The 23,327-nt window shown below is 45.5% G+C and overlaps 1 protein-coding gene across 3 annotated transcripts in view; it reads right to left on the bottom strand.

Moving 5' to 3' along the window:
• Positions 1 to 22,131, bottom strand: part of SCOC (short coiled-coil protein) — a 29,739-nt gene extending 7,608 nt beyond the window's left edge. Inside the window, exon 1 of one of the 3 annotated variants that reach the window (XM_028519885.2) lies at positions 21,885 to 22,131. In XM_028519885.2, coding sequence (XP_028375686.1) covers positions 21,885 to 21,954 — 70 coding nt within the window. In that variant the 5' untranslated portion in view covers positions 21,955 to 22,131. The remainder of the gene's footprint in view (positions 1 to 21,884) is intronic. The other 2 variants (XM_028519887.2, XM_028519886.2) reach the window with 2 other exon arrangements.
• Positions 22,132 to 23,327: the final 1,196 nt, after the last annotated feature.

Below are 23,327 nucleotides of genomic sequence, written 5' to 3'. Positions count from 1 at the left end.
ATTACAGATAGCAAGAATGAAAAAAAAGACATCACTATAGACCCCACAGACATTAAAAGGCTAATAAGGGGATATTATGAACAACTTTGCCCCAGTAAATTTGGTAATTTAGATGAATTTGATCATTTAGATTTACGATTTAGATGGACAAATCCTCTGAAAGAAGAAAATACAAACATTCACTCCACAAGAATAGATGATATGAATAGCCCTGTATCTATGTCGTTACTAGGTTAACCTCCCCACAAAGAATACTCCAGATCCCAATGAATTCACTGGTAAATTCTTCCCAATGTTTTGAGAAATTATATCAGTTCTACATAAACTCTTCCAGAAAATAAAATAGGAAAGAGCACTTTTCAATTCATTTTATATGAACATCATTTTATATGAACAGCAAAAACTAGACAAAGACATTGAAAGGAAGAAAATTGAACACAGATGCACAAACCCTTCACAGATTATTAGGACACAACGCAGTGCAGCGGCTGCTGGTAGACAGCCAGCTGGACAGTCGCGGTTCTGGCCCCAGGGTTTCACTGCTCTCAGTGACTGTGGTCTGAAACTGATTCTAAAATCTGTATGGAAAAACCATCGGAAATAGCCAAAACAATTTGTAAAAGAAACCACAAACTTAGAAGATTTGTAGTACCTTATTTTAAGTCTTATTATAAAGCAATCTCGATAAAATAAATGGAGTATTTCATATAAAGATAGACACACTGATAAATGAAACAATAGAATCCAGGAATAAACCCACATATAATATGATTAATTGATTTTTACTACGATACCAGGTAATTCCACAAGAGAGGATAGATTTTTTTCAACAAATGGTGTTGGAACAACTGGATATCAGAATGGGGAAACAATGAACCTCAACCTGATAGCATATACAAATCTTTTTTTTTTAATTGTATAGTCTTTTTTAAAGATTTTATTTATTTATTTTTAGAGAGGGAAGGGAGGGAGAAAGAAAGAGAGAAAAACATGAACATGCGGTTGCTGGGGGCTGTAGCCTGCAACCCAGGCATGTGCCCTGACTGGGAATCGAACCTGCGACACTTTGGTTTGCAGCCCACGCTCAATCCACTGAGCTACTCCAGCCAGGGCTGCATATACAAATCTTATAGCATATACCACCTTATAGCATATACCAAAATGTTCATTCAAAATGGATCATAGACTGAACATAAAAGCTAAAACTACAAATTTTCTAGAAGACAGAGAAGAAAATCTTTGTCCCCTTAGTGTTGGCAAAATTTAGCAAAGTTCTCCAAAAAAAACCAATAACTATAACAGAAATAAATGATTCATTAAACTTTATAAAAATTAACAATTTCTGCTCTTTGACAGAAACCAAAGAGGAAATGAAAAGATCATCTGTAGACTAGCACAATCTATACACCATTTAATAAAGGACTTGGATTAAGGCTGTCTGAGAATATGCACCACTTCTTCTTTGTCCAGTCCTCTGTCGAAGGATGCTTTGGGTGTCTCCCTCTCTCAGCCTCCATGAATAATGATGTAAGGAACACAGGGCAGCATATGTCTTTGCAAATAAATGTTTTCAAGTTTTCACATAGATACCCAGAAGAGGGGTTCCCGGGTCATATGGTAACTCTATTCCTAATGTTTTGAGGACCCACCATACTGTTTTCCACAGTGGCTGTACCAGTCTGCATTTCCACCAGCAGTGAATGGGAGCTCCTTTTTCTCCACCACCTCCTCAGCAGTTGTTATTACCTATCTTGTTGGGAATAGCTGTTCTAATAGGTGTGAGGTGGTATCTCATTGTAGTTTTTATTTGCATGTCCTTAATAGCCAGTGAGGTGGAACATCTTTTCATATATCTGTGGGCCCTTTGTAGGTCTTCTTGGGAGAGGTGTCTGTTGAGATGCTTTACCCATTTTTAATTGGATTTTTTGGTGTTGAGTTGTATGAGTTCTTTATATATTTTGGATATTAATCCCTTGCCAGAGCTGTTGTTTGCCAATATCAGCTCCCATTCAGCTGGCAAAACTGATGTTTTTCAACAAGAAGAAGACTGTCCAGGATTTCCTTAGGGTTTAAAATGTGCTCTGCTCATCACATGTGATTTTACTCAGTCCGCAGACGATCCGATGATGCAGGCATTATCAACCCCACTGTCCAGGTGAGGAAATCAAGGTTCAGAGGGCATTTTGTCCCATGTCACAGGGCTAGTAATCGGCTGAACTCACACCTATCTTTCTTATCTGTGAAATCAGTATCATAATACCTACTTTATTGATTGTTATTAGTATTCTCAACATTAAGTAAAAATAGCCCTGGCTAGCGTAGCTCAGTGGATTGAGCGCGGGTTGCGAACCAAAGTGTCGCAGGTTCGGTTCCCAGTCAGGGCACATGCCTGGGTTGCAGGCCACAGCCCCCCAGCAACTGCACATTGATTTTATTGATGTTTCTCTCTCTCTCTCTCTCTCTGTCCCTCCCTTCCCTCTCTTAAAATAAATAAATAAAATTGAAAAAAATAAACAAAAATAGCACAATATTTTTAAAAAATTAAGTAAAAATAAAACACTGCAAAGACTCTCCAAATCGAAATGGAACCACCCACCAAAGAAGGCGGCTCGGAGACTTGCAGCCTCAACCCAAGCAACTCAAGTCTCCACTACAACAACAATGTCAACATGTTTCACGGGACTGAAGCAACACCCAGGGGCTTACAGTGTCAGGGTCCAAACATCCAGGCTCCAACCCACAGTGACTCGGTTTATGAAGAACCGTGAAAATCTTAATTCACAGGAAAATAGCAATCAACAGATACCAACACTAAGATGGCACAAATGTTGAAATTATCTGGAAAAGATTTTAGGCAGCTATTAAAAATACTTGAACAAGCCCCAGCTGGCGTAGCTCAGTGGATTGAGCGCGGGCTGGGAACCAAAGTGTCCCAGGTTCGATTCCCAGCCAGGGTACATTCCTGGGTTGCAGGCCATAACGCCCAGCAACCGCACATTGATGTCTGTCTGTCTGTCTGTCTCTCTCTCTCTCTTTCCCCTCCCTCCCTTTCCTCTCTAAAAATAAATAAAATCTTTAAAAAAAAAATACTTGAACAAGTGATCACAAAAAAACCCTGAGACAGAAGTTATAAATGAAAGTGTAAGCAACATAATAGAAGCTATAAAGAAGAACCAAATGGGAATTTTATGTCTGAAAAATAAAATAATTCAAGTTAAAAACTGTCTGCAAAGACTCAATGGCAGGATGGAGATGAAAGAGGGAAAAGTGAGTTTGAAGAGGCCTCAGTAGAAATCATTCAATCTGAGCAACAGAGAGAAAAATCATTGGGAAAAACAGACCCCAAAACCTCAGGAATGAGAGACAACAAAAAAAATCTAGCATTTATATCATCGGAGGCTAGAGAGAAAATGAATTACGGTACTGACATACAGGGGCTGGCAAAAGTAGGTTTATAGTTGTGAGCACGCAAAACAGTTTTCTTCTTTTGCATTAATAATGCTATTGTTATAACCATGGCCTGCATGTCTTTTTCCATACAAATAACTGTAAACCTCCTTTTGCCCACTCCGGTATATTGGAAGGAACTGTGGCTCTCCAAGTTTGAGAAAATACGGTTTCATATGGGAAGAGGCTGGTTAAGACAATGATGTCTAAAAGGCTCTGGGGTCGGGCATAATGAAGACGACGTTGGAGAGACACTGATCTCTTCCATCACACACTGAGCACCAACATCACTAAACGACGAAGGGAACCTCCAGATGGCGTTTCCCTTCTGATGGGAGAAGGAGAGTGCACGACCTTCTGTGAAACAGTCAGGAGCAAGGAGAAGGGGGAGAAGGGGGAGAAGGAGAAAAAGGAGCAGGAGAAGGAGAGGAAGAAGGAAGAAGAAAAGAAAGAAAGAGAAGAGAAAAATTGCAACCTGGGTTGACCAAGCTCCTGAAGTAGAAATTCAACGCAGCATACAGAGGGCAGAGACATGGGGTAAATGTACCTCCTGGATAAAATGGGCAAAATCTGGCTCTGAAACAAAACAGCAACAAGACAAAAACAACAGCAACAACAAACCAAAGCCCTTTTCTTTAACAAAAAGAAAATCATTTGCACCAGGGGAAAAGAATGGAAAGAAACCTGTAGGTAAAAAAGACACTTAAAATTCATATTTTTAAAAAACAGACAAAAACCCTGTGGTTTATGTTGGATGCACCTTGGATGACAAAGAGAAAAAAAATTAAGGGATGCAAGAAAATGATTGTTATAAAGTAGGATGTGGTTATTTTAGAGCATTCACCTTTTTACAAATCCCAGAGCCAAACCTATACCTTGCCAGATAATTTAAACTTTAAAGGAAGTCTAAGACAAACTATCTAAAAAAGATAACATAAAAAAGATAACGATAAAGTTAGACAGCAATATAACATTCAAAAACCATTGCAAATTGGATAAAATACTGCCGCTAAAAATTAAGATCTACCCTTGAAATAACAAAAATGTTACCAAAAAAAAAAAAAAAAAAAGAACAGTACACTCAAGTGAATATGAAAAGGGAGTCGAAATTTTGGCCAACTAGTCATGAAGCGAACACTTACTAAACTATGTATTTATTTTATATAGCATTCCATATTTGCATTATGTTTTCAATAAAAACTAGTTTAAAAATAGGCAACAAAGTTTTATTCTTTTGAATGAAGAAGACATACAAGCACAGATAGAAACCACTGAAGTTACATGGAAATATTTGATTATGATGAACATTCATGTTATCTGGAATCAGCTTGTATTTAGGTGGTGTAATATCATACACCATCTAAATAAGAGCAGAAATTTCAAATATTTTTCACAGAGAATGAATGGGAAACTCCAAACCGAAAACTGTTGTTCCGCCCTGGCTGGTGTGGCTCAGTGGATTGAGCGTGGACTGCAAACCAAAGAGTCACTGGTTCGATTCCCAGTCAGGGTACATGCCTGGGTTGCAGGCCAGGTCCCCAGTGGGGGCCATGTGAGAGGCAACCACACACTGATGTTTCTCTCTCTTTCTCCCTCCCTCCCCCTCTCTAAAAAAATAAATAAATAAAATCTTTAAAAAAAAAAAGAAAAGAAAGAAAACTGTTGTTCCAAAGCAGTGGATTACACGAGGAAGAGATGATAAACAACAAAATTGAGAACTTCCGGATCATGCTGATCTTCCAGGCTGGCACACTCTCATCACACACATAAAAACTTCCAGCTTGTCTTAAGTAATTAGAGGCTTCTAAACACACTATGGGTATTTTAAAGTGAAATATGCGAAATGGAGGCATTTTGATAACTTTCGAGTGTAACCAGGTGTGTTCCCTGATACTTGACGCTCATTAATTTACAAAATGTGTTTCATCTCGTTCCTAAATTAAGAACTCACATTTTCCTTTTATTTTTTTCCCTTGAAGGGTTATTGAATTCATTGGGGAATGAATACTGCCCTGAATTTGGTGAGTAGAGCATATATGCTACTTGCTGAAACTTGATTTCAAAACTAAACTTCATCTTGTGCCATAGTGTTATCTGGCGAATTAGGTTGTTCGTGTACACTTTTCTCAAGATTGTAATTCCTTGGTGATAATCAATAGGTGGCTGATTTGATCAGAGTCCTTTTCATTCATTTGTTCAATAGATAACAAAATTACCAGTGTACTTTCAGAGCTTCTCAAATGGGAATTCAGAAGGACATTAGGGTCTCCCTCAAATCAAGCTTTGAACTTGGTGACAAAGATGAAAATAACTAGGAATGCTCATGCAGCCTTGATGCTTATTCCTCTCCACACAAAGCCTGGTCTCATCAGCGCTTCCCAAAGGATATACCCCTGATGGGAAAAGGGGAGCTTTGGAAAGGAGTCACAATGGTGGAGTGTCTTATTGTAATCAAGAGATATGAATGCAGCCAACTCTCAGTTTGCAGATGCTGTTGTCTAGAACAAAGCCAAGTTCAAAATGGCGTTAATTAAACGATTAATTTAATGTGGCAGAAGCTTCAGTGTTGGTATGCAAATGGCTGGTTTGGGAAGCTCTGATCTGTCAAAAGTGCAGCAAGCACTGGTTTGACAACGATAAGACCCGGCTCCCAGCTCTGGCTCAGTCTGTAGTTGTTCACTCAAGTCTTCACGTGTTTGCTGGTTAGAAAATATATTCTAGTGTTTTTTTATAACTAGACAGTGCAGAGTGTCCAGATATTTAAAACTGGCCACAGGTCTGCAGGGGATGAGCGGCTTCGCTATAGACCCCCCACCTCCTCAGATGAGGGGTTGGACTAGAGGTAGCTCCGAGTCTCTAGTAGTGTGTAAAGTAACACTGAGGAAACTATCAAATGACGATACCAGTGGGTTATAGTCAGGGGTTCCCCATGTTTAGGCATGAACCTTTGATGCTCCATTTGTTTTTTAACCATGGTGTCCTTAGCGATGAGTCCGCCACAGGTTCTGTGACCCCTCCTGAGCGACTCATCTCTGAGCCACTCCGTTCCAGCTTTTGTGGCCGTGGGTCTCTCTGCTTCTCTAGGTGTGAATGCACCACGATCCATCATTTCAGCTCGGTGCCTGTCCCACTAAGTTGTTCTAAAACTTAGTTGTTCTGCTTTCAAGTCACAACTAATCACTAGGGGTTCTGTTCGAAAAGGCAAACTGATTATCTGAAGGGCTTAGGAATCAGAGGTACAGTGATAATTAATGTTTTGTAGAAGATTGCACAGGAATTGCTAGCACACAGCAAGTCCTCAGAGCTTCAATATATAAGCATAATCCTCATAGTTTTCTGTTTCCCTGGTAACCGCTTGCACTAAAAATAATCAGCTTGGGAGCTTCTCTGTCAGGCTGTGTCAGGATCTGAGATTTTGCACTACTTACTAGCTAACGAGTTAGCCTGCTAGGATGGCACGAATGCCGGAAGAGGATAGATATGAGATGCCTGGCCAGCATCCTAGGACTCTTACTCCCTGCTTACCAGTGAGCTTTATGTGGATTTCTTCTGTTGCCCTTGCCCCCCAAGTCCCTCAGTGGAGAGCCAGCTGCCCCAGGCAGATGCCTGCACGTGCAGTGGGTGATGGGGCAGGAGAGGAACTCAGCAGGTAAAAGTAAGTTCAGTCTTCAGTGGGAGGGCGGCAGGGCACGGGAGGAGGCATTACCACCTTATCCTTTGGAGCTGCTCTGTGCAAACACACCCTGAGAAACTGCCTAGGTCAAGGCCAGGCAGGGCCCCGTGCCCTTGGCAAACCAGCAGAAACAGCCCGTGACACTCAGGGCCCAAGGAAGACCGCCTCTCCCCCATACCTCCAACCTGAATAACCTCCAGTCTTGTAAGAAATGCCTATTTTTCTTTCTCCATCCTTACATAATTTGTCTGGAGGGAAACGCCACAGATTTCTCACAAAGTGTCAGCGCAATGCCTACAAGTCAGAAAAAGAAGAGAACTACACCAGCTGGGGATGGGGGAGCATCAAGCCGATGGCACAACAATAACTTGTGTTTTTAGCATAAATCAAGTCCTAGTTTTAGCTCCCCCCCTCACCTTTCTTTTTCACCACCTCACCAAACTTTGTGATAGTCGGAAAGAAGGACAAGCCTGTGGACAGCTAGCAACCCGCATCCCAGCAAAAGCAGACCGAGGCCACCCCCGCCGGAAACACAGGTGTGGCTCCCTTTCCGATTCTCGAGTGATGCAGAGGTGGCCTCGCTCCTCGGGGCTCGGGGCTCGGCCTGTGCATCTGGTCTAAAGGCTGATGACAACTAATTCAATCAGCTCTAGCCCCTTTAAAGCTGTGGAAGAAATAGCTCCTGTCGCTATGGAAAGAGCCCAGAGCTTTCTGCTATTCTGGAGTTTGAAGTAGGTCTTCTTTATGTGCTACATGAGGCAGATTACGAGAAAATATCATGTGGGGTTCACCCAGGGAGAAATCAATGACAGCGTTCGGAGGTATTCTGGAGTCCCTCTTTCTCTTTCGTACAAGTTTCCCCCACACAGCTCCCTGGGGGTCTGTACGTCTCAGGACATTAGTTTCACTTAGAGTTTTACTTCTCTCCTCCGAGAGTTTTATGTTAAAATAAAATGTATTTTTTTTTTATTTCTAACAAGCATCATTGGCCACAACCCTTATTCAGGTTTGAACACTTTCTTGCTAGTGTCTCTGTGGCTGTGTTCTGGATTTGATGCCAAAAGTGCACAGTCTACGCTTAACATCACCCCAGAGAAGTGTCATCAACTGTAGAGCCCCGGCCCCGCCCTGCCGCAGGTGACTGTCTACAGGAGCGGGAGTTCCGGGGCTGGGTCTCCTGTCTGCCGGGAGGATGAAGCGGGAAGACCCGGGGGAAGGTTGCCCGGCGCCGTGGTCTGTGAGCACTGACTGTGTTTGAACAGAGACCTCCCGTCCCTGACTCCTTCAGCGCCTGGGGGCCCCACCAGCTGATCTGCACTAACTCAGCCTCATTGCCAAGTACGCTGGTGTCCACAAATATTAGTTGAATGGGTGAATGAGTGCTCTTCTCGGGCTCCTTACTTTTTCTACCCCGTAGAAAGCAGACGTGTCTCAGTTGCTTTAGAGGATGACACTGGGTGTCCACAGTCTCTTCACCCCAGAACTCACACTACTTCCTATCAGATTATCCTACGGCCCCTCGGCGCATCCCAGGGAGAAGTGATTTTCCTCGAGGCTCGAGTCTCGGCTCTTCACCCAGAGGAGGACATTGGGCGCACATGGAACATCACCCGGAGTGAAGCCGATGTCCCCTCACCATAACACATGCCCGACAACTGGCCAGATATTCGGAATAAACTAAAACACACCAAGAATGCCATTTAAAGGCACAGGTGGGGAACTGCTGGCGGCTTGATCACGTTTGTGTTCTCTTTGAGACGGTGCGCTGCTGCCCTCTAGTGGCAAAATTCATTCAAAATAAGTTTTCTGGAATAATGTGTGGAAGGACATGAATCCTGAATTGAGTGAAGATTTTGAGGGGCACGTGCAAATACCATCATTAGGATTAGGGATGTCTGTCAAAACTTCCTACTGCCTCTTGCAGCTTTACTGATGCGTGCAAAAAGATGTCTTAGAGAAATAAAATGGAGGAAGGGGTGAGTTTGCTTCCAGGACGCACGAGGCACAGAGGGAGGGGAGCAGGGGGACTAGACAGACACGGTAAATGCCACCCTTCGGCACAGTCCCTCTGGCTTGCTTGAATTTCACTTTTATTTTGAAACAACCTCAACTACCAGAAATTTACAAACATGCCAAGAAGGATTCTTTGTTTTCCTGAGTGATTGATGAGGTCGTTGCCAAACCAATGCCCTGTCCCCCCAGACACGTCAGCCTGTATTTCCTTCAAAGAAGGATCTTCTCCTTCACAATCACAAGACAGCCAACAAAGTGAGGACAATGACATTCACACATTAATATCATTTGATCTTTAAAGTACCTGGCTGGCGTAGCTCAGTGGATTGAGCATGGGCTGTGAACCAAAGCATCGCAGGTTTGATTCCCAGTCAGGGCACGTGCCTGGGTTGCAGGCCACGGCCCCCAGCAACCGCACACTGAATCTTTCTCTTTCTCTCTCTCTCTCTCTCTCTCCCTCCCTTCCCGCTCTAAAAATAAATAAAATCTTTAAAAAAAGAAAAAATAAAGTGCACTGAAGTTTCACCAGTTTCCTTGACAATGTTTGTTACAGCAAAAAGCTCCTGGTTCAGAATGTACCTTGCATTTACCTGTCTTGTGGCTTTGCCCCCTTCGGCCCAAGACAATTCCTCACTCCTTACTTGACATGCCGTGAATGCTTTTCAAGATTGCAGAGGAGTTATTTTTAATGATTCTTCATATCAGTAAGTTGGCAAAAATGCCACAGGAGTGATGCTGTGTTCTCATTGCACCCTATTCAGTGGTACATAATCTCTCTCTGTTCACCAGTGAGGTTAACTTGGATGCCTCGATTATGGTGGTGTCTCACTCCTTCTTCTTTTAATAATTAGCAAGTATTTGAGGGGGGAGAGATTTTGAGATATATGTGAGTATTTCCTTTCAGTGCTACGTAAGGAAAAAGCATGCTCCATAAACAACGAACAAAAGAAGTGTTAGCCTTAGCATCCATATTTTTTGTATGTGAAAACTTAGTAAGCCTTAGCAGCAGTGATTTTTTTTTAGAAATTTTTTTAAAGATTTTATTTATTTATTTTTAGAGAGGGAAGGGAGGGAGATAGAGCAAGAGAGAGAAACTTCAATGTGCGGTTGCTGGGGCTAAGGCCTGCAACCCAGGCATGTACCCTGACTGGGAATCGAACCTGCGACACTTTAGTTTGCAGCCCGCGCTCAATCCACTGAGCTACGCCTTCCAGGAGCAGCAGTGATTTTAGCTATCTAATCATATGCAAACTGTAAATGCTTAAACCTGAGCCAAACACTTCCTTTCCATGTCCTTAAAACAATAAAACTAACACCTTTTTAAAATGTTACCAACAAGTCAGATTTTCACATGCCCCTCAAGATCCGCACTCACGGTAGCATTCCTATCTTGCTTCCACATGTTAGAAAACTAGTGCTCATCTTATTTTTAAGAAAAAAGCTATCACACAAATATAACATGAAAATGTAATAACCTATGATTCACTCACACAAATAAGTAAAGTTTTCCAAGTCCTCTTCCCATCCTAGACCCAATACGTAAATCACTTCCACACGGCTGTAATCACATCGGAGCGACAGTTTTATGTTCTGCCTTCCGGGGGCCGAGCGCACTCCCGTCCCATCAGAGAGCCCCTGGGGCTCTTCTCGCCCTCCGATTCTGTGATTACATTTTGAAACACGGACCCCGTGACGTGGCCAGGGGAACCACATTTCACTGCCCAGTAGCTGCAGTGTGGGCGCCTGGCTGCTCCACGCGGGTCAGCATAACACAGGGATGCTGCCTGTCCCGTCGCTCCTGTCCCGAGACGTTGTCATTCCACAGCAGCCTTGAGGGCACTCGGACCTGGGCTGGAATTCCAGCTTTGTGTCGTTATACAGACGGCTCTTCCTGGAGCCCCGGTTTTCAATCTGAGAAACGGGGATATACTTATCACACGGCATTTATGAGGATGAAATGAGATCACGAATGTGACGTTCTTAGCACTGTGCCTGGTGTGTAATAAGTTCTCAGTATGTGTTATACCGTTATTCATCTAAGAGAGGCATGACTGGCTAGGAAAATTGGGCTTACTCCAAATATTTGTGTGACTCTCTTAGTTTTGTGATGAGTAAGGCATTATTGTTTCAGGTAGTATCAAGTATCTGAAGAGTCGCCATAAGTAGGAACTCTAAAGAAACCGGCTGGTTTCTAACCAACACCCGAATGGAGAGCATGTAGGAGCACTGGCACAAACGCTGATCGATCACAGCTCTCCGACACCTGCTTTAGTTTCTCTGCCTTCCAAAAAAAAAGTAAAAAAAAAACCCCAAACGTTTGAAGATGTGTTTGGAACATGAAGGAAATATTACACACACCGTTTGCTTGTTAAAAATGGTCAGTTTGCTATGAATTTACTTTTAAAATGTGATCAGTTAGCTCTCAATTTGCCGAATGCCTTTCACAATCACATGATCACCTATTTGGGGAAAAAAGATAATGTGCCAACCTAAAAAGTGAGGCAATGAAAATCATTCTCTAAGGAATTCCTTGAAATGTAGGATCTCCTTGAGCAATCACTAAATAGTTCACAGAAAGGCACTGGCTGAGAAATGTAGTATTTAGGGGCCAACCGTCACTGCCAAGTGTGACTGAGCCCCTCAAATTATACATTCGTTACATCTTATTAACAGAAATTCTGTTCTCCCACCAGTTTAAAGCAGAAGGGATAGGAATCCACTGTGTGAGTTGAGCAACAGTTAACATCATGAAGCTCAAGCTGTTTAAAATTCTAAAATAGAAAAGGGTAAGAAACATCGTTGAAAACTATCTTCTAAATGCTTTTATAAAAGAAGCTTTCGATAGTTATGGCGACCTTAGGAAAACCCACTCCCCTTGCCACCAGGAATGAAAGTGAAAGCAAAATATCACGAGTGGACAGAAAATAATGGTCCTTCGTCTGCTGGGAGAAGGCAGTGACGACCCCGAGGGGCAGGAAAGGAAGGGTGTGATCGAAGAGGAAGGCTTTCTCAAACAGCTTTCACTGACATCATGCCACCCGCCACAAGAGAGCTGTGCATGCGCACAGCCCAGTACTGCGAGCCCAAGTCGTTCAGCTGACCAGGGAAAGTCACCTGCGCGAGGAGAAATGAGGGATCGAGGACTACCTGGGGAAGAGGGCCGGCCAGGGCTGCGGAGAGGCGGCTGTTGGCCGTGTGCATCCCTGGGAGGCCGGCGGAGGGATGGCCCTGGTGACACTAACAGAGAGGCAGCGAGGGGACACAAGTCTCCCAGACCGTTCACGGGGCGCCTCTGAGTCCCTCCCATCCCAACGCTGAGGACTGAACGTAAACACTGTAGTATCTGCGAAAGCGAAACATGTCTTCGGGGGAAGCTGGTGCAGAACGGTGCTTCTGGGACCGGAGCACGTGCTGTTTCTAGTGGGGTCACTCGCAGCTTCGGGGTGATGGGGCATGTTTATTCCTGGGGTTGCGGGCCCCGCTGAGGCTGGCTCACCCGTTTGTCCTGTTCTTTTAGAGTTCTCCTCCTCCTCGCTCCACTCGGGGTTCTCTTTGAGGGCTCAGAGGACAGGGTTTCTCAAGGGACCCCAAAGGCATCTGAGGGACCGAGGCTCCAGCCCTCGAATCCTGACCAAGTCAGGTAGCCAGCAGGCCTGAGAGGGGGCGTGTGTCCACAGCTGACCCGGTCCAGCCGGGGCCTTTATGAAACGAAGGTCTCCATGTTGGAAGATGACCACCTGGCCCCCCTTCTCCACAGGAGGAGGACCCGGCAGAGGTCAGCATCTCCTTAGCGCTTGCGCTCGGGTAAATAAAGTTCACCCCTGATTTTGGGGAGGGTCCTCTGAGTTTTTCTCTAGAAAAATAAACTAGCACATTTACGAAGATCTCATATACAGTTAACACAAAACATTCTCACTCCCATTTGGTGGGGGTAGGGCTAATCTAACAAAGAAGGAAAAACACGTCGCCAATCCAAGGCTACTGCTAGTTGGTTTATGTTTGAAAGGAAGAGTCAGAGTATTAATACTTACCCTTCTACGAGGACATCAGAGAACACTCTTGATTGCTGGAAACATTTAGATACTGCCCTAACACCATTTCTTAAGCTTGCTTATTAAAACTGGGTTTTGCATTATGCTAGATCATTTATTTCAGCTAGATCATTTATTTCAGAGGAAAGTGGATTTCCTCTGACTGAAGGTGTTTTCACAGAGAGAGCGTTTACAATTTCTAGCAGCACATCCGTGACCCAGAGCCGTCCCCCTCAGCCAGGAGCTGCCGGGAAGCGGGGTCAATCCTTTTTCCCACTGAATCTCTCATGCCAAGTCTCTAAGGCATTTTGCCAGACTGGGGGAGGTATTCCTAATGCCACTGTCCGTGTTATCTTCCGCTCACAGGGACAGATATTTCACTTGGCCAGTGCCGTTATCTGTACTTATATGGATCCCGAATGTCAATTAAGATCTGCTGAAGCTTCCTGCCATTGCTGGTGCAATGAAATGTACTTTGTTCAATTTCACTTAAAAAAAAAAAAGAAAGGAAAGGAAAAAAGTCTACCTTAGTTGAGATGATCTCTTTGACATCCAGAAGGATGTCCGAATAATCTTGCAAATGAACGCTCATGGCCCAGTCCCTTGGAGGGTGTCCGCTGAGATGACGCAGGGAGCGCCTCCCTGTTCCCCAGCGACACCCGCGGCGGCGGACACTCGCCCCAGCCTTGTGTACCCGTCACTTAGCGATGCCTGCGCTCTGGGGCTCTCGTCGGCATAGTGCCCTCCCGTGTGGTCCCGTGGAACCCGGCAAGGCCATTAGCGGCAGTGCCGCAGACTGGGGAGCTTGGTGCTGGCTGCAAACACGGCTCCATTTGCCGCCAGAAAAGAAAGGCCGCTCCCGTTTCCTGGACTAGACTCCTGCTGGGGCTCGCTGTGTCTCCCAGCTGGGGAGCCCGAGTCCATGTCCTTCTTTAGCCCGTCTATAAGGGAGGGTGAGATGAAAAGGAATACAGGCCCTTGATACCGTTCACTTGGAGTGCTAACTAATGCAGGGCCGCGTGTCTGATCTTCTGCTTGGCCGAGGGGGCGGCAGATGGCCCTCTGAAAGCTTTTCAGACCCAGGCTGCTTTCAGCAGGGCGTGAGGCGGGCATTGTTGCATTTTCCATGGAGTGGGAGGAAGCCGCGCCAAATGAGAGCACACAACAACCGCGCCACTTCTCTGGGAAGCACATTACAAGCTTGCAAGGAGGGCTAATTGGCTGAGGCCAAAAGCAGATGCAGAGCCGCTTTGAATATTACTCAGGAGCGGTTTCAGCGGGCAGAGCCGGGCCGGGCGCGGGAGCATAAAGGAGAGCCGCCCCGGGAAGAACATCGACGGGGAAGAGGGGAGGGCCGGCATGAGAGGCAGAAGAGGAGCTGTATTATTTTCATCAGAAAGGGCTCACGCTCTTGTTTAAAGAGCTTCTGCACGGCCACCTCCCCCTTCTTCCGAGAGCTTTCTTACCAGAGGGACGTCAACAGGCAGAGCTGGCCTACAGGGCAGCGTCCCCGGGACGCCGCTGTTACCATGGCAACTGAGGCGAACAACTCTTGGAGCCTTTAAAGAAACTTTTGTGTCAGCTCCTTGAAGTGGGCAGAGGAGAAACTCACATGTACCGAATGAACGGGCTAGTTCAAGAAGTTTCCTTTATGATTTCATTTAATCTCCAAAACAATACGGAGATATATTCTTAGACCATTTTGCAACCGAGGCAACTCAGGCTTAGGGATGTTAAATAACTTGCTCAAAGTCGAACAGATTCTGATTCCGGCATTTCTGACCTCAAAGTTCAAGCCCTTCCTGAGTCAACTCTTCAAATAGCCAGGGCCTGGCGTATAGATGGTATGTGTTCAATAAATGTTTTCCGGAAGCACAGCTCAACGGCACGGTTGGGGGGGGGGGGGGCGCGGGGGAGATAGGAAAGAAACTCTAAAACGTAGAAATAATATAAGAGAGCTGACGCTAGGAGTACATTCTCAGCTAGGGGATGGCCTGCCTAACTGGCCTTCACCCCAATATACCCACAAACTCAGACACAATCGTTTGGAAAAAAGATGTGTTGAGTGTCTATTTAAGTGCCAGGTGCTGGAAGTACAGACATTTTAAGACCTAGCCTCCATCCTATAGAAGCTCAGTCTGCTGGGTAGGAAACATATACATAAAGCACAATGTGCTGCGAATAATGTGGGTAGGGATGAGCGTGTGGTTTTCAGGAAAGAGAGAGGAGACTGGGAAAGTCACCGGAGGCTTCCTGGAGGAGGTGATGTCGGAGTGAGTCCTCACAGGATGAGTAGGAATCAGCCAGGCAAGAGAAGGGCGAGCGGTGTTAGTTCAGGCAGAGAGGACACAGCAGGCACACACTCAGAAGAACGAAGTCGACAGCATGCGGACGGGACAGCAAGTGTTTCCTGCTGAGCCCAAGCTGTGTGGTCGGAAATGACACTGAAGAGATGGGTTGAGCCAGGAAGAGGGAAACTTTAAATAAACGCCGTGCTGAGCGTCTTGGATTTCGTCCACCAGGGGACGAGAGGCATTGATTGTTCGCTGCAAGGAGAGGGAGTGGGGCGGTCAGTGGTCAGTGTGGAGGACAGACTTGAAAGGATAAGGACTGAAACAGGAGAACAGTTGGGAAGCTGGTGCTGTGGTTTCTGTGGGAGACCATGAGGGCTATAATCAGGGGAGGGGTAATAGGGTTCAAGGTGGCCAGATTTACTGGAGAAACATGTTCAAGGTCAACAGAAATTGGTGATTCATCGGGGAGTGAGAGATAAGAATGGGACAATGAGATATGAATCTCTAGCTTAAGTAAGTGGCTGGATAAAGGGACCATTCATTAAAATTATGAATCAGGGTTAGGAGCAGACTGGGGAAGATGAGTGTGTTTGACACCTGGAATATATCTAGGTGTCTAGCAGCTGATTCAGGAATCAGATTCCGAAGAGAGATAAAGACAAGTGATCGAGATTCCAGAGCAGAAGTCTGAAAATAGTTACTTCTGAAGTCACAGTCACATCTGTCTGCAGATGTGGTTTGTTTGGACATTGATGATGCTATTTTTAAATGAGGATTAAGTGAAAAACATGGAAAAATCAGGAAGTTGCACAACCTCCCCCCCATAATTCTAATGTTTCTCTGGGAAATTAAGTTTATCTGCATTTCTAGTTTTTTTATGGCAACAGTCAGCTAGAAATGAGAAGCAGCTCTGTGCCCTGAGCAGGGCATGCACTCCACCCCCCACCCCACCCCTAGCCTCCGCCCCCACCTGGCTGGGTCTCGAGGGACGCTCGGCACCGGCTGCCATTGTACAGTAACAATCGCTGGGTTGCCTTTCTTACAGTAGGTTTAAGAGGAAAGCAAGCTTTTCTTGTTCTCTTACCTCAGCCAAAAATAGAAAATGAAATCTTGTCAAAGTTGACTCTGTGTTCCAAGGAAAATGGTCGTGAGAAATGAAGGAAGTTCCCCTATATTTGATATGCAAACAAAGCATATCTTTGGTTGAAAGAATTAAACTTGAGACACCATTGTGAAATAAACTACATTAAAAGCAATTCCTGCATGAGATATAAAAGGTGCATGATGACTTTCCATTTGTTTGTAGCATCTTTAATTTCTTTATCAATGTTTTCTAGTTCTTATCTCACAAATCTTTACTATTGTTGAAATGTTCATATTACCCAAAACAATCTACAGATTCAATGTATTCCATTCTCTGTCAATATCCCAATGGCATGTTTTACAGAAAAATGAAACAATCGTAAAATTCATATGAAGCCACCAAAGACTCCAAATAGCCAAAAGCATTCGGGTGGCGAGGTGGGGCTGGGACAAAACCAGGGGCATCGCACTATATTACAGACTTCAGTCACTTGAAAGTGTGGCACTGGCATAAAGACAGACATGTACACCAATGGAACAGAGTATGAGCCCAGAAATAAATCCACACACATGGGGTCAGCTGATCTTCAGCAAGGGAGCCAGGAACACTTGGTGGGGAAAGGACAGTCTCTCCAATAGACGGTGCTGGAAAAACTGAATAACCACATGCAAAAGGATGAAACTGAGCTCTTATCTGACACCATATACCAAAAAAATTTTAAAAAGTAAAAAAAAAAAAAAAACAACTCAAAATGGATCAAGGACTTAAACGAAAGACCAGAAGCTGTAAAGCTTCTAGAAGAAAACATAAAGAAAAAGCGTCATGACGTTGGTGTTGGCAGTAATTTCACGGCTACGACACCAGAAGTACAAGCAAAAAAAGCAAAAATGGGCAGTTGAGAGACATCAAACTAAAAAGCTTCTGCGCGCTAGAGGAAACAAGCAAGAGTAAAAAGGCAGCCCACAGAATGGATAAAAGCACTAAAAGCCTGATTAAAAATGGGCAAAGGACTGGAACTTCACCAAGGAAGACATACAAACAGCCGACAGACATGTGCAAAGGTGCTCCGTGTCACTACGTGGCAGGGAAACGCAAGCCAAAACCACAGCAAGTGAGCGATCACCTCACTAACACCTGCTGGGGTGGCCCTCGAAGAAACAAAGACTATGAGTGATGGTGAGGATGTGGAGAAATCGGAGCCTTTTTACACTGTTGGTGGGAAGGCGAAATGATGCAGTCACTATGGAAAACATGATGGAGGTTCCTCAAAATTTCAAAAAAGAGCTACCATATGACCCAGCATTCCTACTTCTGGATGTTTATCCAAAAGAACTGAAATCCAGATCTTAAAGAGATATTAGCACTCTCATGTTCATTGCTGCCCCTTCATAACAGCTAAGATGTGGAAACATGTCCATCAACATGTGACTGGGTAAACAAACATGTGGTATATACACACAGTGGAATATTACTAAGACTTGAAAAAGAAAGAAATCTTGCAATACGCCATGACAGGTGCCTCGTAGACATTTTACTAAGTGAAATAAGCCAGTCACAAATGATGTACGATTCCACTTATATTACAGGAGGCGTGAGGAATCTGACATAAATTCCTGGAAGCAAAGAACAGGATGATGGTTGCAGTTGCTGGTGGCAGGTTGTGGGGCTGGGGAAGGTACAGTGGCTAATCAACAGGTATAAAACTTCAGGTGTGTAAAATGAGTAAGTTCTAGAGATCTGATGTATAACGTTGTGACTATAGGTAACAATACCCTATCATACACTTAAAAAGCTGTTAAGAGGGTAGAATCTCATGTTAAACGTTCTTACCCCATCGGAATAAAAAAACAAATTTAACTAAAAAAATGATGCATGATGAAAAAGCCAATAAACTGAAAAAAGAATAGACATTTCAATAGTTTATTTTGAAAACTGAATAAGATAAACGAGGAAACACCATTGCCTCTGTTCTGCAAATACATCGCCTGGCCCCCAGGGTGTTTGAATGTGCACCCTTTGTCCCTGAGTTGCTGGTGCCCAGCACACTGGGTGGTGAGAAGGAGACTCCGGGGAGTGGGTGACATCGTGCAGAGAGTGTGTCTGGGAAGGGAAGAAAGTAGGCCAAGCGTAGAGCCCTAGGGAAACATCTGAAGGAAGGGATGATGAGAGAGAGGTTCCAGGGGAGCCTGAGCAGGGTGGCAGCGCCCAAGCCAGGCCGGAGAGAGAGCGGAAACTAGGGAAGGGAAGAGCGGTCAGCACCATCAGATGTTCGCTCGGAGGCCTGCGTCTCCCCCGGAAGGGAAGCCGGCCCAGCTACAGCGGGGCTTGGCCCAGAGACCCCCGGACTGCCTTGGCTCACGCTGCCCTTAAGCCTGAGCAGTTTTCCCACAGTGTTCCGAAGCCCAGAAAAATATTAAAGAGTTCCTTGCTGTTTAGGTCCAAACACCTTAATATAAGTGTTTATGTCCTTCAAGCTCAGTAACCATTTGAAAACAATACTACGCCTCAATGGAAAGATGTTTCCGTTTTTTAATTTCACTCTGGAAACACACAGTTACCTACTTAGGGGATGTATGGGCGAGCCTCCGGGGCATCTCACAGCGTCTCCCCTCCTCCCAGACTGACACATCGTTACGTTCTCCGCGCCGATTTTAAAGAGAACTTGCTTTTACCGCAGCGACCACAGAAAACCCGGCTTTGAAAGGGATGTCAGTGGAAGGAAAGTGGCTCATCTACTGTGAGATGGAGAACAACTTGTAGCCATTCGTTCCTGCAGGGTGTGATGGGGGGGGGGGGGGGGGGGGGTTGCCGCGCTTCCCCGGGGCCCCTTGGCCCGCAGTCTGGGAAGCGTGGGGTTAAAGCTGCTCTAGAACCCTATCATTTAACACCTTGTTTCTACGGGAGATATCGAGATATCGGGTGGGAAATCCATACAACTAACCTTCACGGGTTAGGGAGCCCAAACTGGTTTGTGATGGGCGTGGCTGACTGCCGCCTGGCCAGCTGGGGGACCCGGCTGCCTGCAGACGGACAGGGAGTAGGGTCCCCAACGTAAATTAGATTGGAAGGTAAACCAAAGGTCATGCCTTCAGTCCTCTTCCCAGAAAGCTTTCTCTCAGAGTTAGCAACTATCTTCTCCTTTCTCCTGCTGTACTTCGAGTGAGAGACTGTGTTATGACTCCCGGTTTGGGGGGGAGGGGCGGCACGTGACTGGGTCTCGAGCAGCCACGCTGGGAATTAGCCCCCGAGTGCTTGAGGCCTGGCGTCCAATCAGAAGTAACGATGAACGTTCCTTGTCCCACAGCCTCCATGCCGAGCAGCTTCAAGCACAACACATAGGTAGCCAGAGTGTACCTTGGGCAAGTCACTGAACCTCTCTGGACCTCCTTTCCATGTATATAGTAATATATAATGTAGAGCAAAAAGAAAAGTAATACATTATACTAAACTTGTTAATAATACAAGCCACACATTTTTAACACGGTACTCTTGCATAGGCTCCACCACGTCTGTTAACCAAGTTGCATTTCCTAATGATTCGCTTTCCTGTGTCTACTTATCAAAGATTGAGAACCTCTGATTAACCACGGAGAACCAGTGTTACCATAATCAAATTGAGACGATTGTCTCCAAAAGCCAAAGCACGTGATGTTTCGGCGCACTGTCCTTACCAGTGGATGAACAATTTCTATTTGACACCTTGGAGGGCTGGAACAGCACCTGTCAGTGCTCCCCCCCTCCCCCCACCGCCAGTTACCGCGCTGCACCATCCCCACAGGCCCTCTGTGCCCTGCGGGTCTGCGACTCCTCTCAGCAGCGCTAGGAGGAGGCGAGTGCTAGCGAGAGCCCTGGGACGCTCCCTGCGCCACCACTGTCTCTGCCAACCCAGGAGAAGCGCTTACCCCGTCCTAGCTTACTAGCTTACTCAGCCTTTCTGTCCACGGCCTCAGACTCGGTTAGCGAGCGACTGGGAGGGGCGCCAGCAGTGGACTGAACGCCTGACCTCAAGTCCCCCGCCCTCCTCCAATGCTTTTGTCCGCCGCACCCAGAACTGGAGGAGAGAGTGGCTTCAGAATGGCTCGTTGCCCCGCCGCACCAACGGTCCCCCGTTCGGGCCCAGTGCACGTTACAATCGAGAAAGAACTCGCTCAGGCGAATTCGGAGCAAGCAAGCTCTCTCTGCGCAGGGTGCGCGCCCACGGCAAGGCCAGGCTCCCCGCACGGGCTCCTGGCTCATCCCGCCTCCTAGAAGCCAGGAGACGGGTTTCCTCTGGTCTTTGTTTTCTTCCTTCGCTGCCTTCTGCAGCTGTCATTTTCTGAAACTTCTTGGAAAGAGTACGCTCAAGCCAAGGTGTCCCCTTGCTCCAACAGCCCCAGAACGCCATCTCTTTCCTTCCTTCATAAAAGCTGAGAATGCTCCTCTTTGATTTCCAAAACTCCCAGCATGTTTATGCGGTGCCAGGAGGGGAGGCTTAGCTCTGGCTGGCTGGAGGTTTGTGCTAATTGTCTGGCTGCACTTTGAAAGAGGCCTTTTGAATCTGAGCATTTAGGGAGAAAGTGGAGAAGCGTGGCTGTGTGAAAGAGCAATTGATGTTAAATATTCATGCTCTGCTCTCTGTTAATCAAAATCAGTAACCCCCACGGCTTAGCCACAGTCCTGGCTTCTTACTAGGGTTGTGCTGCAGGAACTGGATACAAACCAGGCCACACACACACACACACACACACACACACCAAGACGTGGGTGCTTATCGGTTTGAAGTGTTTCCAGTTAACAGTGAACAATTCAGCATTGTTAATTTCTCCGGGGTAGTTATTCCATCAGCATTTTAGAACTGCCACGCATGCCCCTTTTTCCTTCTCTCAGGTTGAATGTAGCAAACTTTGCCCTTGCTTAAAAATGAGACATTTTCTGAAACAATTCTGTAAGTGAATGGCAACACATTCTAGTTTATTTTTCAGAAATGATAAAAATTGTTTTACAAAGTAGAGAAGAAATTGACTCTAATTGAACAAAATATAATATCACAGGTTGTTTTTAGTAACAACCTCAAAGTCATGTTTCCTGAGCTTTTAGGAAATAAACATTTTATAAGTTTATGTGTTGATTTATTTTTTTAAAGTCCATGTACCACAACCATGGGAACTTTAAAAATAATCACTTAATTTAAAAGGAAAAAAATAGCTCATCAATAAAAACTTTTGGTCTTATTTTTGTAGCTATATTTTTTTAAACTTTCTACAATGAGTCTGTTTTACTATTATTATAAAAATTATCCCTTTGAAAAGCCGCCGAGAAGTTGCTGAATTTTGTGGTCTGGAGGTCACCGGGCCCTCCCTTACCTGTGTCATCCGCAAGGGGAATGTTGGTGAAGGTGCTGTCCTCCGCTTCCTCCTTGCTGGACCCATCCATCTGGTGTGCTTGTCAGGTCTGCTGGCGAGGAAAGTGAGGGCAGAGAAAAAAACGGCAGCTGCCCCATGTGATCGCCCTTGTTAAATCATTAATAAACGAGCGTCCCAGCAGGTGCTATCTGATCCTTGCACTAGCCACCCTCTTCCCGCGTTCCACCTGAGGAAGTCTTACCTGAACCCTGTGATCTGAACCGGAAATGGCTGGAGCCCGGAGTGAAAGAGTCACAGCCTGCACCTGCAGCTGCTGAGTTGGCACCAGGGCTGCACTCCGCCCAGGTGCCCAACCTGGCCTTTGACCCTATGCCAACTTCCTTGGGCTGAATTGCCCAAGAACGCTGCCCGAGAAAGCACTGCGATGAGGCTGGGGGAAGAAGTGGAATTTTCTATGATTAGCATATCTCTTGGACACCGACAGTAAACTTCCCAAGGATTGGTCAGTGACCTCGCAGTGACCTAGCAGTGTGACTTGGTCACAGAGCCTCCGTTGCCTGTCCTATACCAGATGGGTCTGTGGCGAGGACCGAAAGCAACATGCACTCGATGAACGGCAACCACAGAAGGGCCAGACATGATCGGGCGTGTGTGGGAAATGAGAGTCCCCGGGGACTGCGCTCACCGGTGCCCGCTCTCACAGCCGTGTGTACACCTTACCCAGGAAAGCTCACTGACGTGCCAGGGCCTCCCTCTCCCTTTCTGGAGGGGCCCAAGGGCAGGAACGCCAGGTGCCAGGGCCAGGGCGCTCTGTGAGAGGAGGAAGCATTTCTCTTACAGCTCTTTTTTCCTTGGTCCCCTGGTCCATGTTCATGTACACAGACAAACCCAAAACTATTTGAGAATTTCATGTCATCCCACTCTGGGGGGAAAAATTAGGCAAAGTAGATGATGAATTTTAAGCAGAGATTTAAATTGAGTTACTACATACTGCATTCTGTCCTAAGTGCTTGGATACACAGGATTTTTTTTTTTTATTCATTCAAGTTCAGTGTTGCCACATCAAGCCAAATGGATGTGAGCTGTTGGAAGTCCTGAACATTAAAAATTAAATTCATTAGAATAGTTTCCTCCAACTTTCCAATTACATTTTACAAATATTTGAATGTCTGTGCTACACAAGCTGGGGACTCTTAGGGCTTCAAAGTAAGAAATAGTTATTACTATTAATAAGCTTATTAAAAAACTCAAAGGCAAAAGTCCTGGAAGTTGCCAGAAGGGAAAGAGGATACCTGGCTGTCAGGTTTTGAGAGGCTTAGAGAAGGTGACACATGAGAAGCGTGACGCCCCCTCACTGACAAACGGGATCCAGGAGGCTTAAGTGGCCAGGTGGTGAGCGCTGGCTCCGTGAGGGGGCGTGGTCCCAGGCTCCCAGCTGGGAAA

This window comes from Phyllostomus discolor, chromosome 8 (assembly GCF_004126475.2).
Source record: "Phyllostomus discolor isolate MPI-MPIP mPhyDis1 chromosome 8, mPhyDis1.pri.v3, whole genome shotgun sequence".
Classification (NCBI taxonomy): Eukaryota; Metazoa; Chordata; class Mammalia; order Chiroptera; family Phyllostomidae; genus Phyllostomus; species Phyllostomus discolor.
This window is presented reverse-complemented; position numbering and strand designations above follow the sequence as displayed.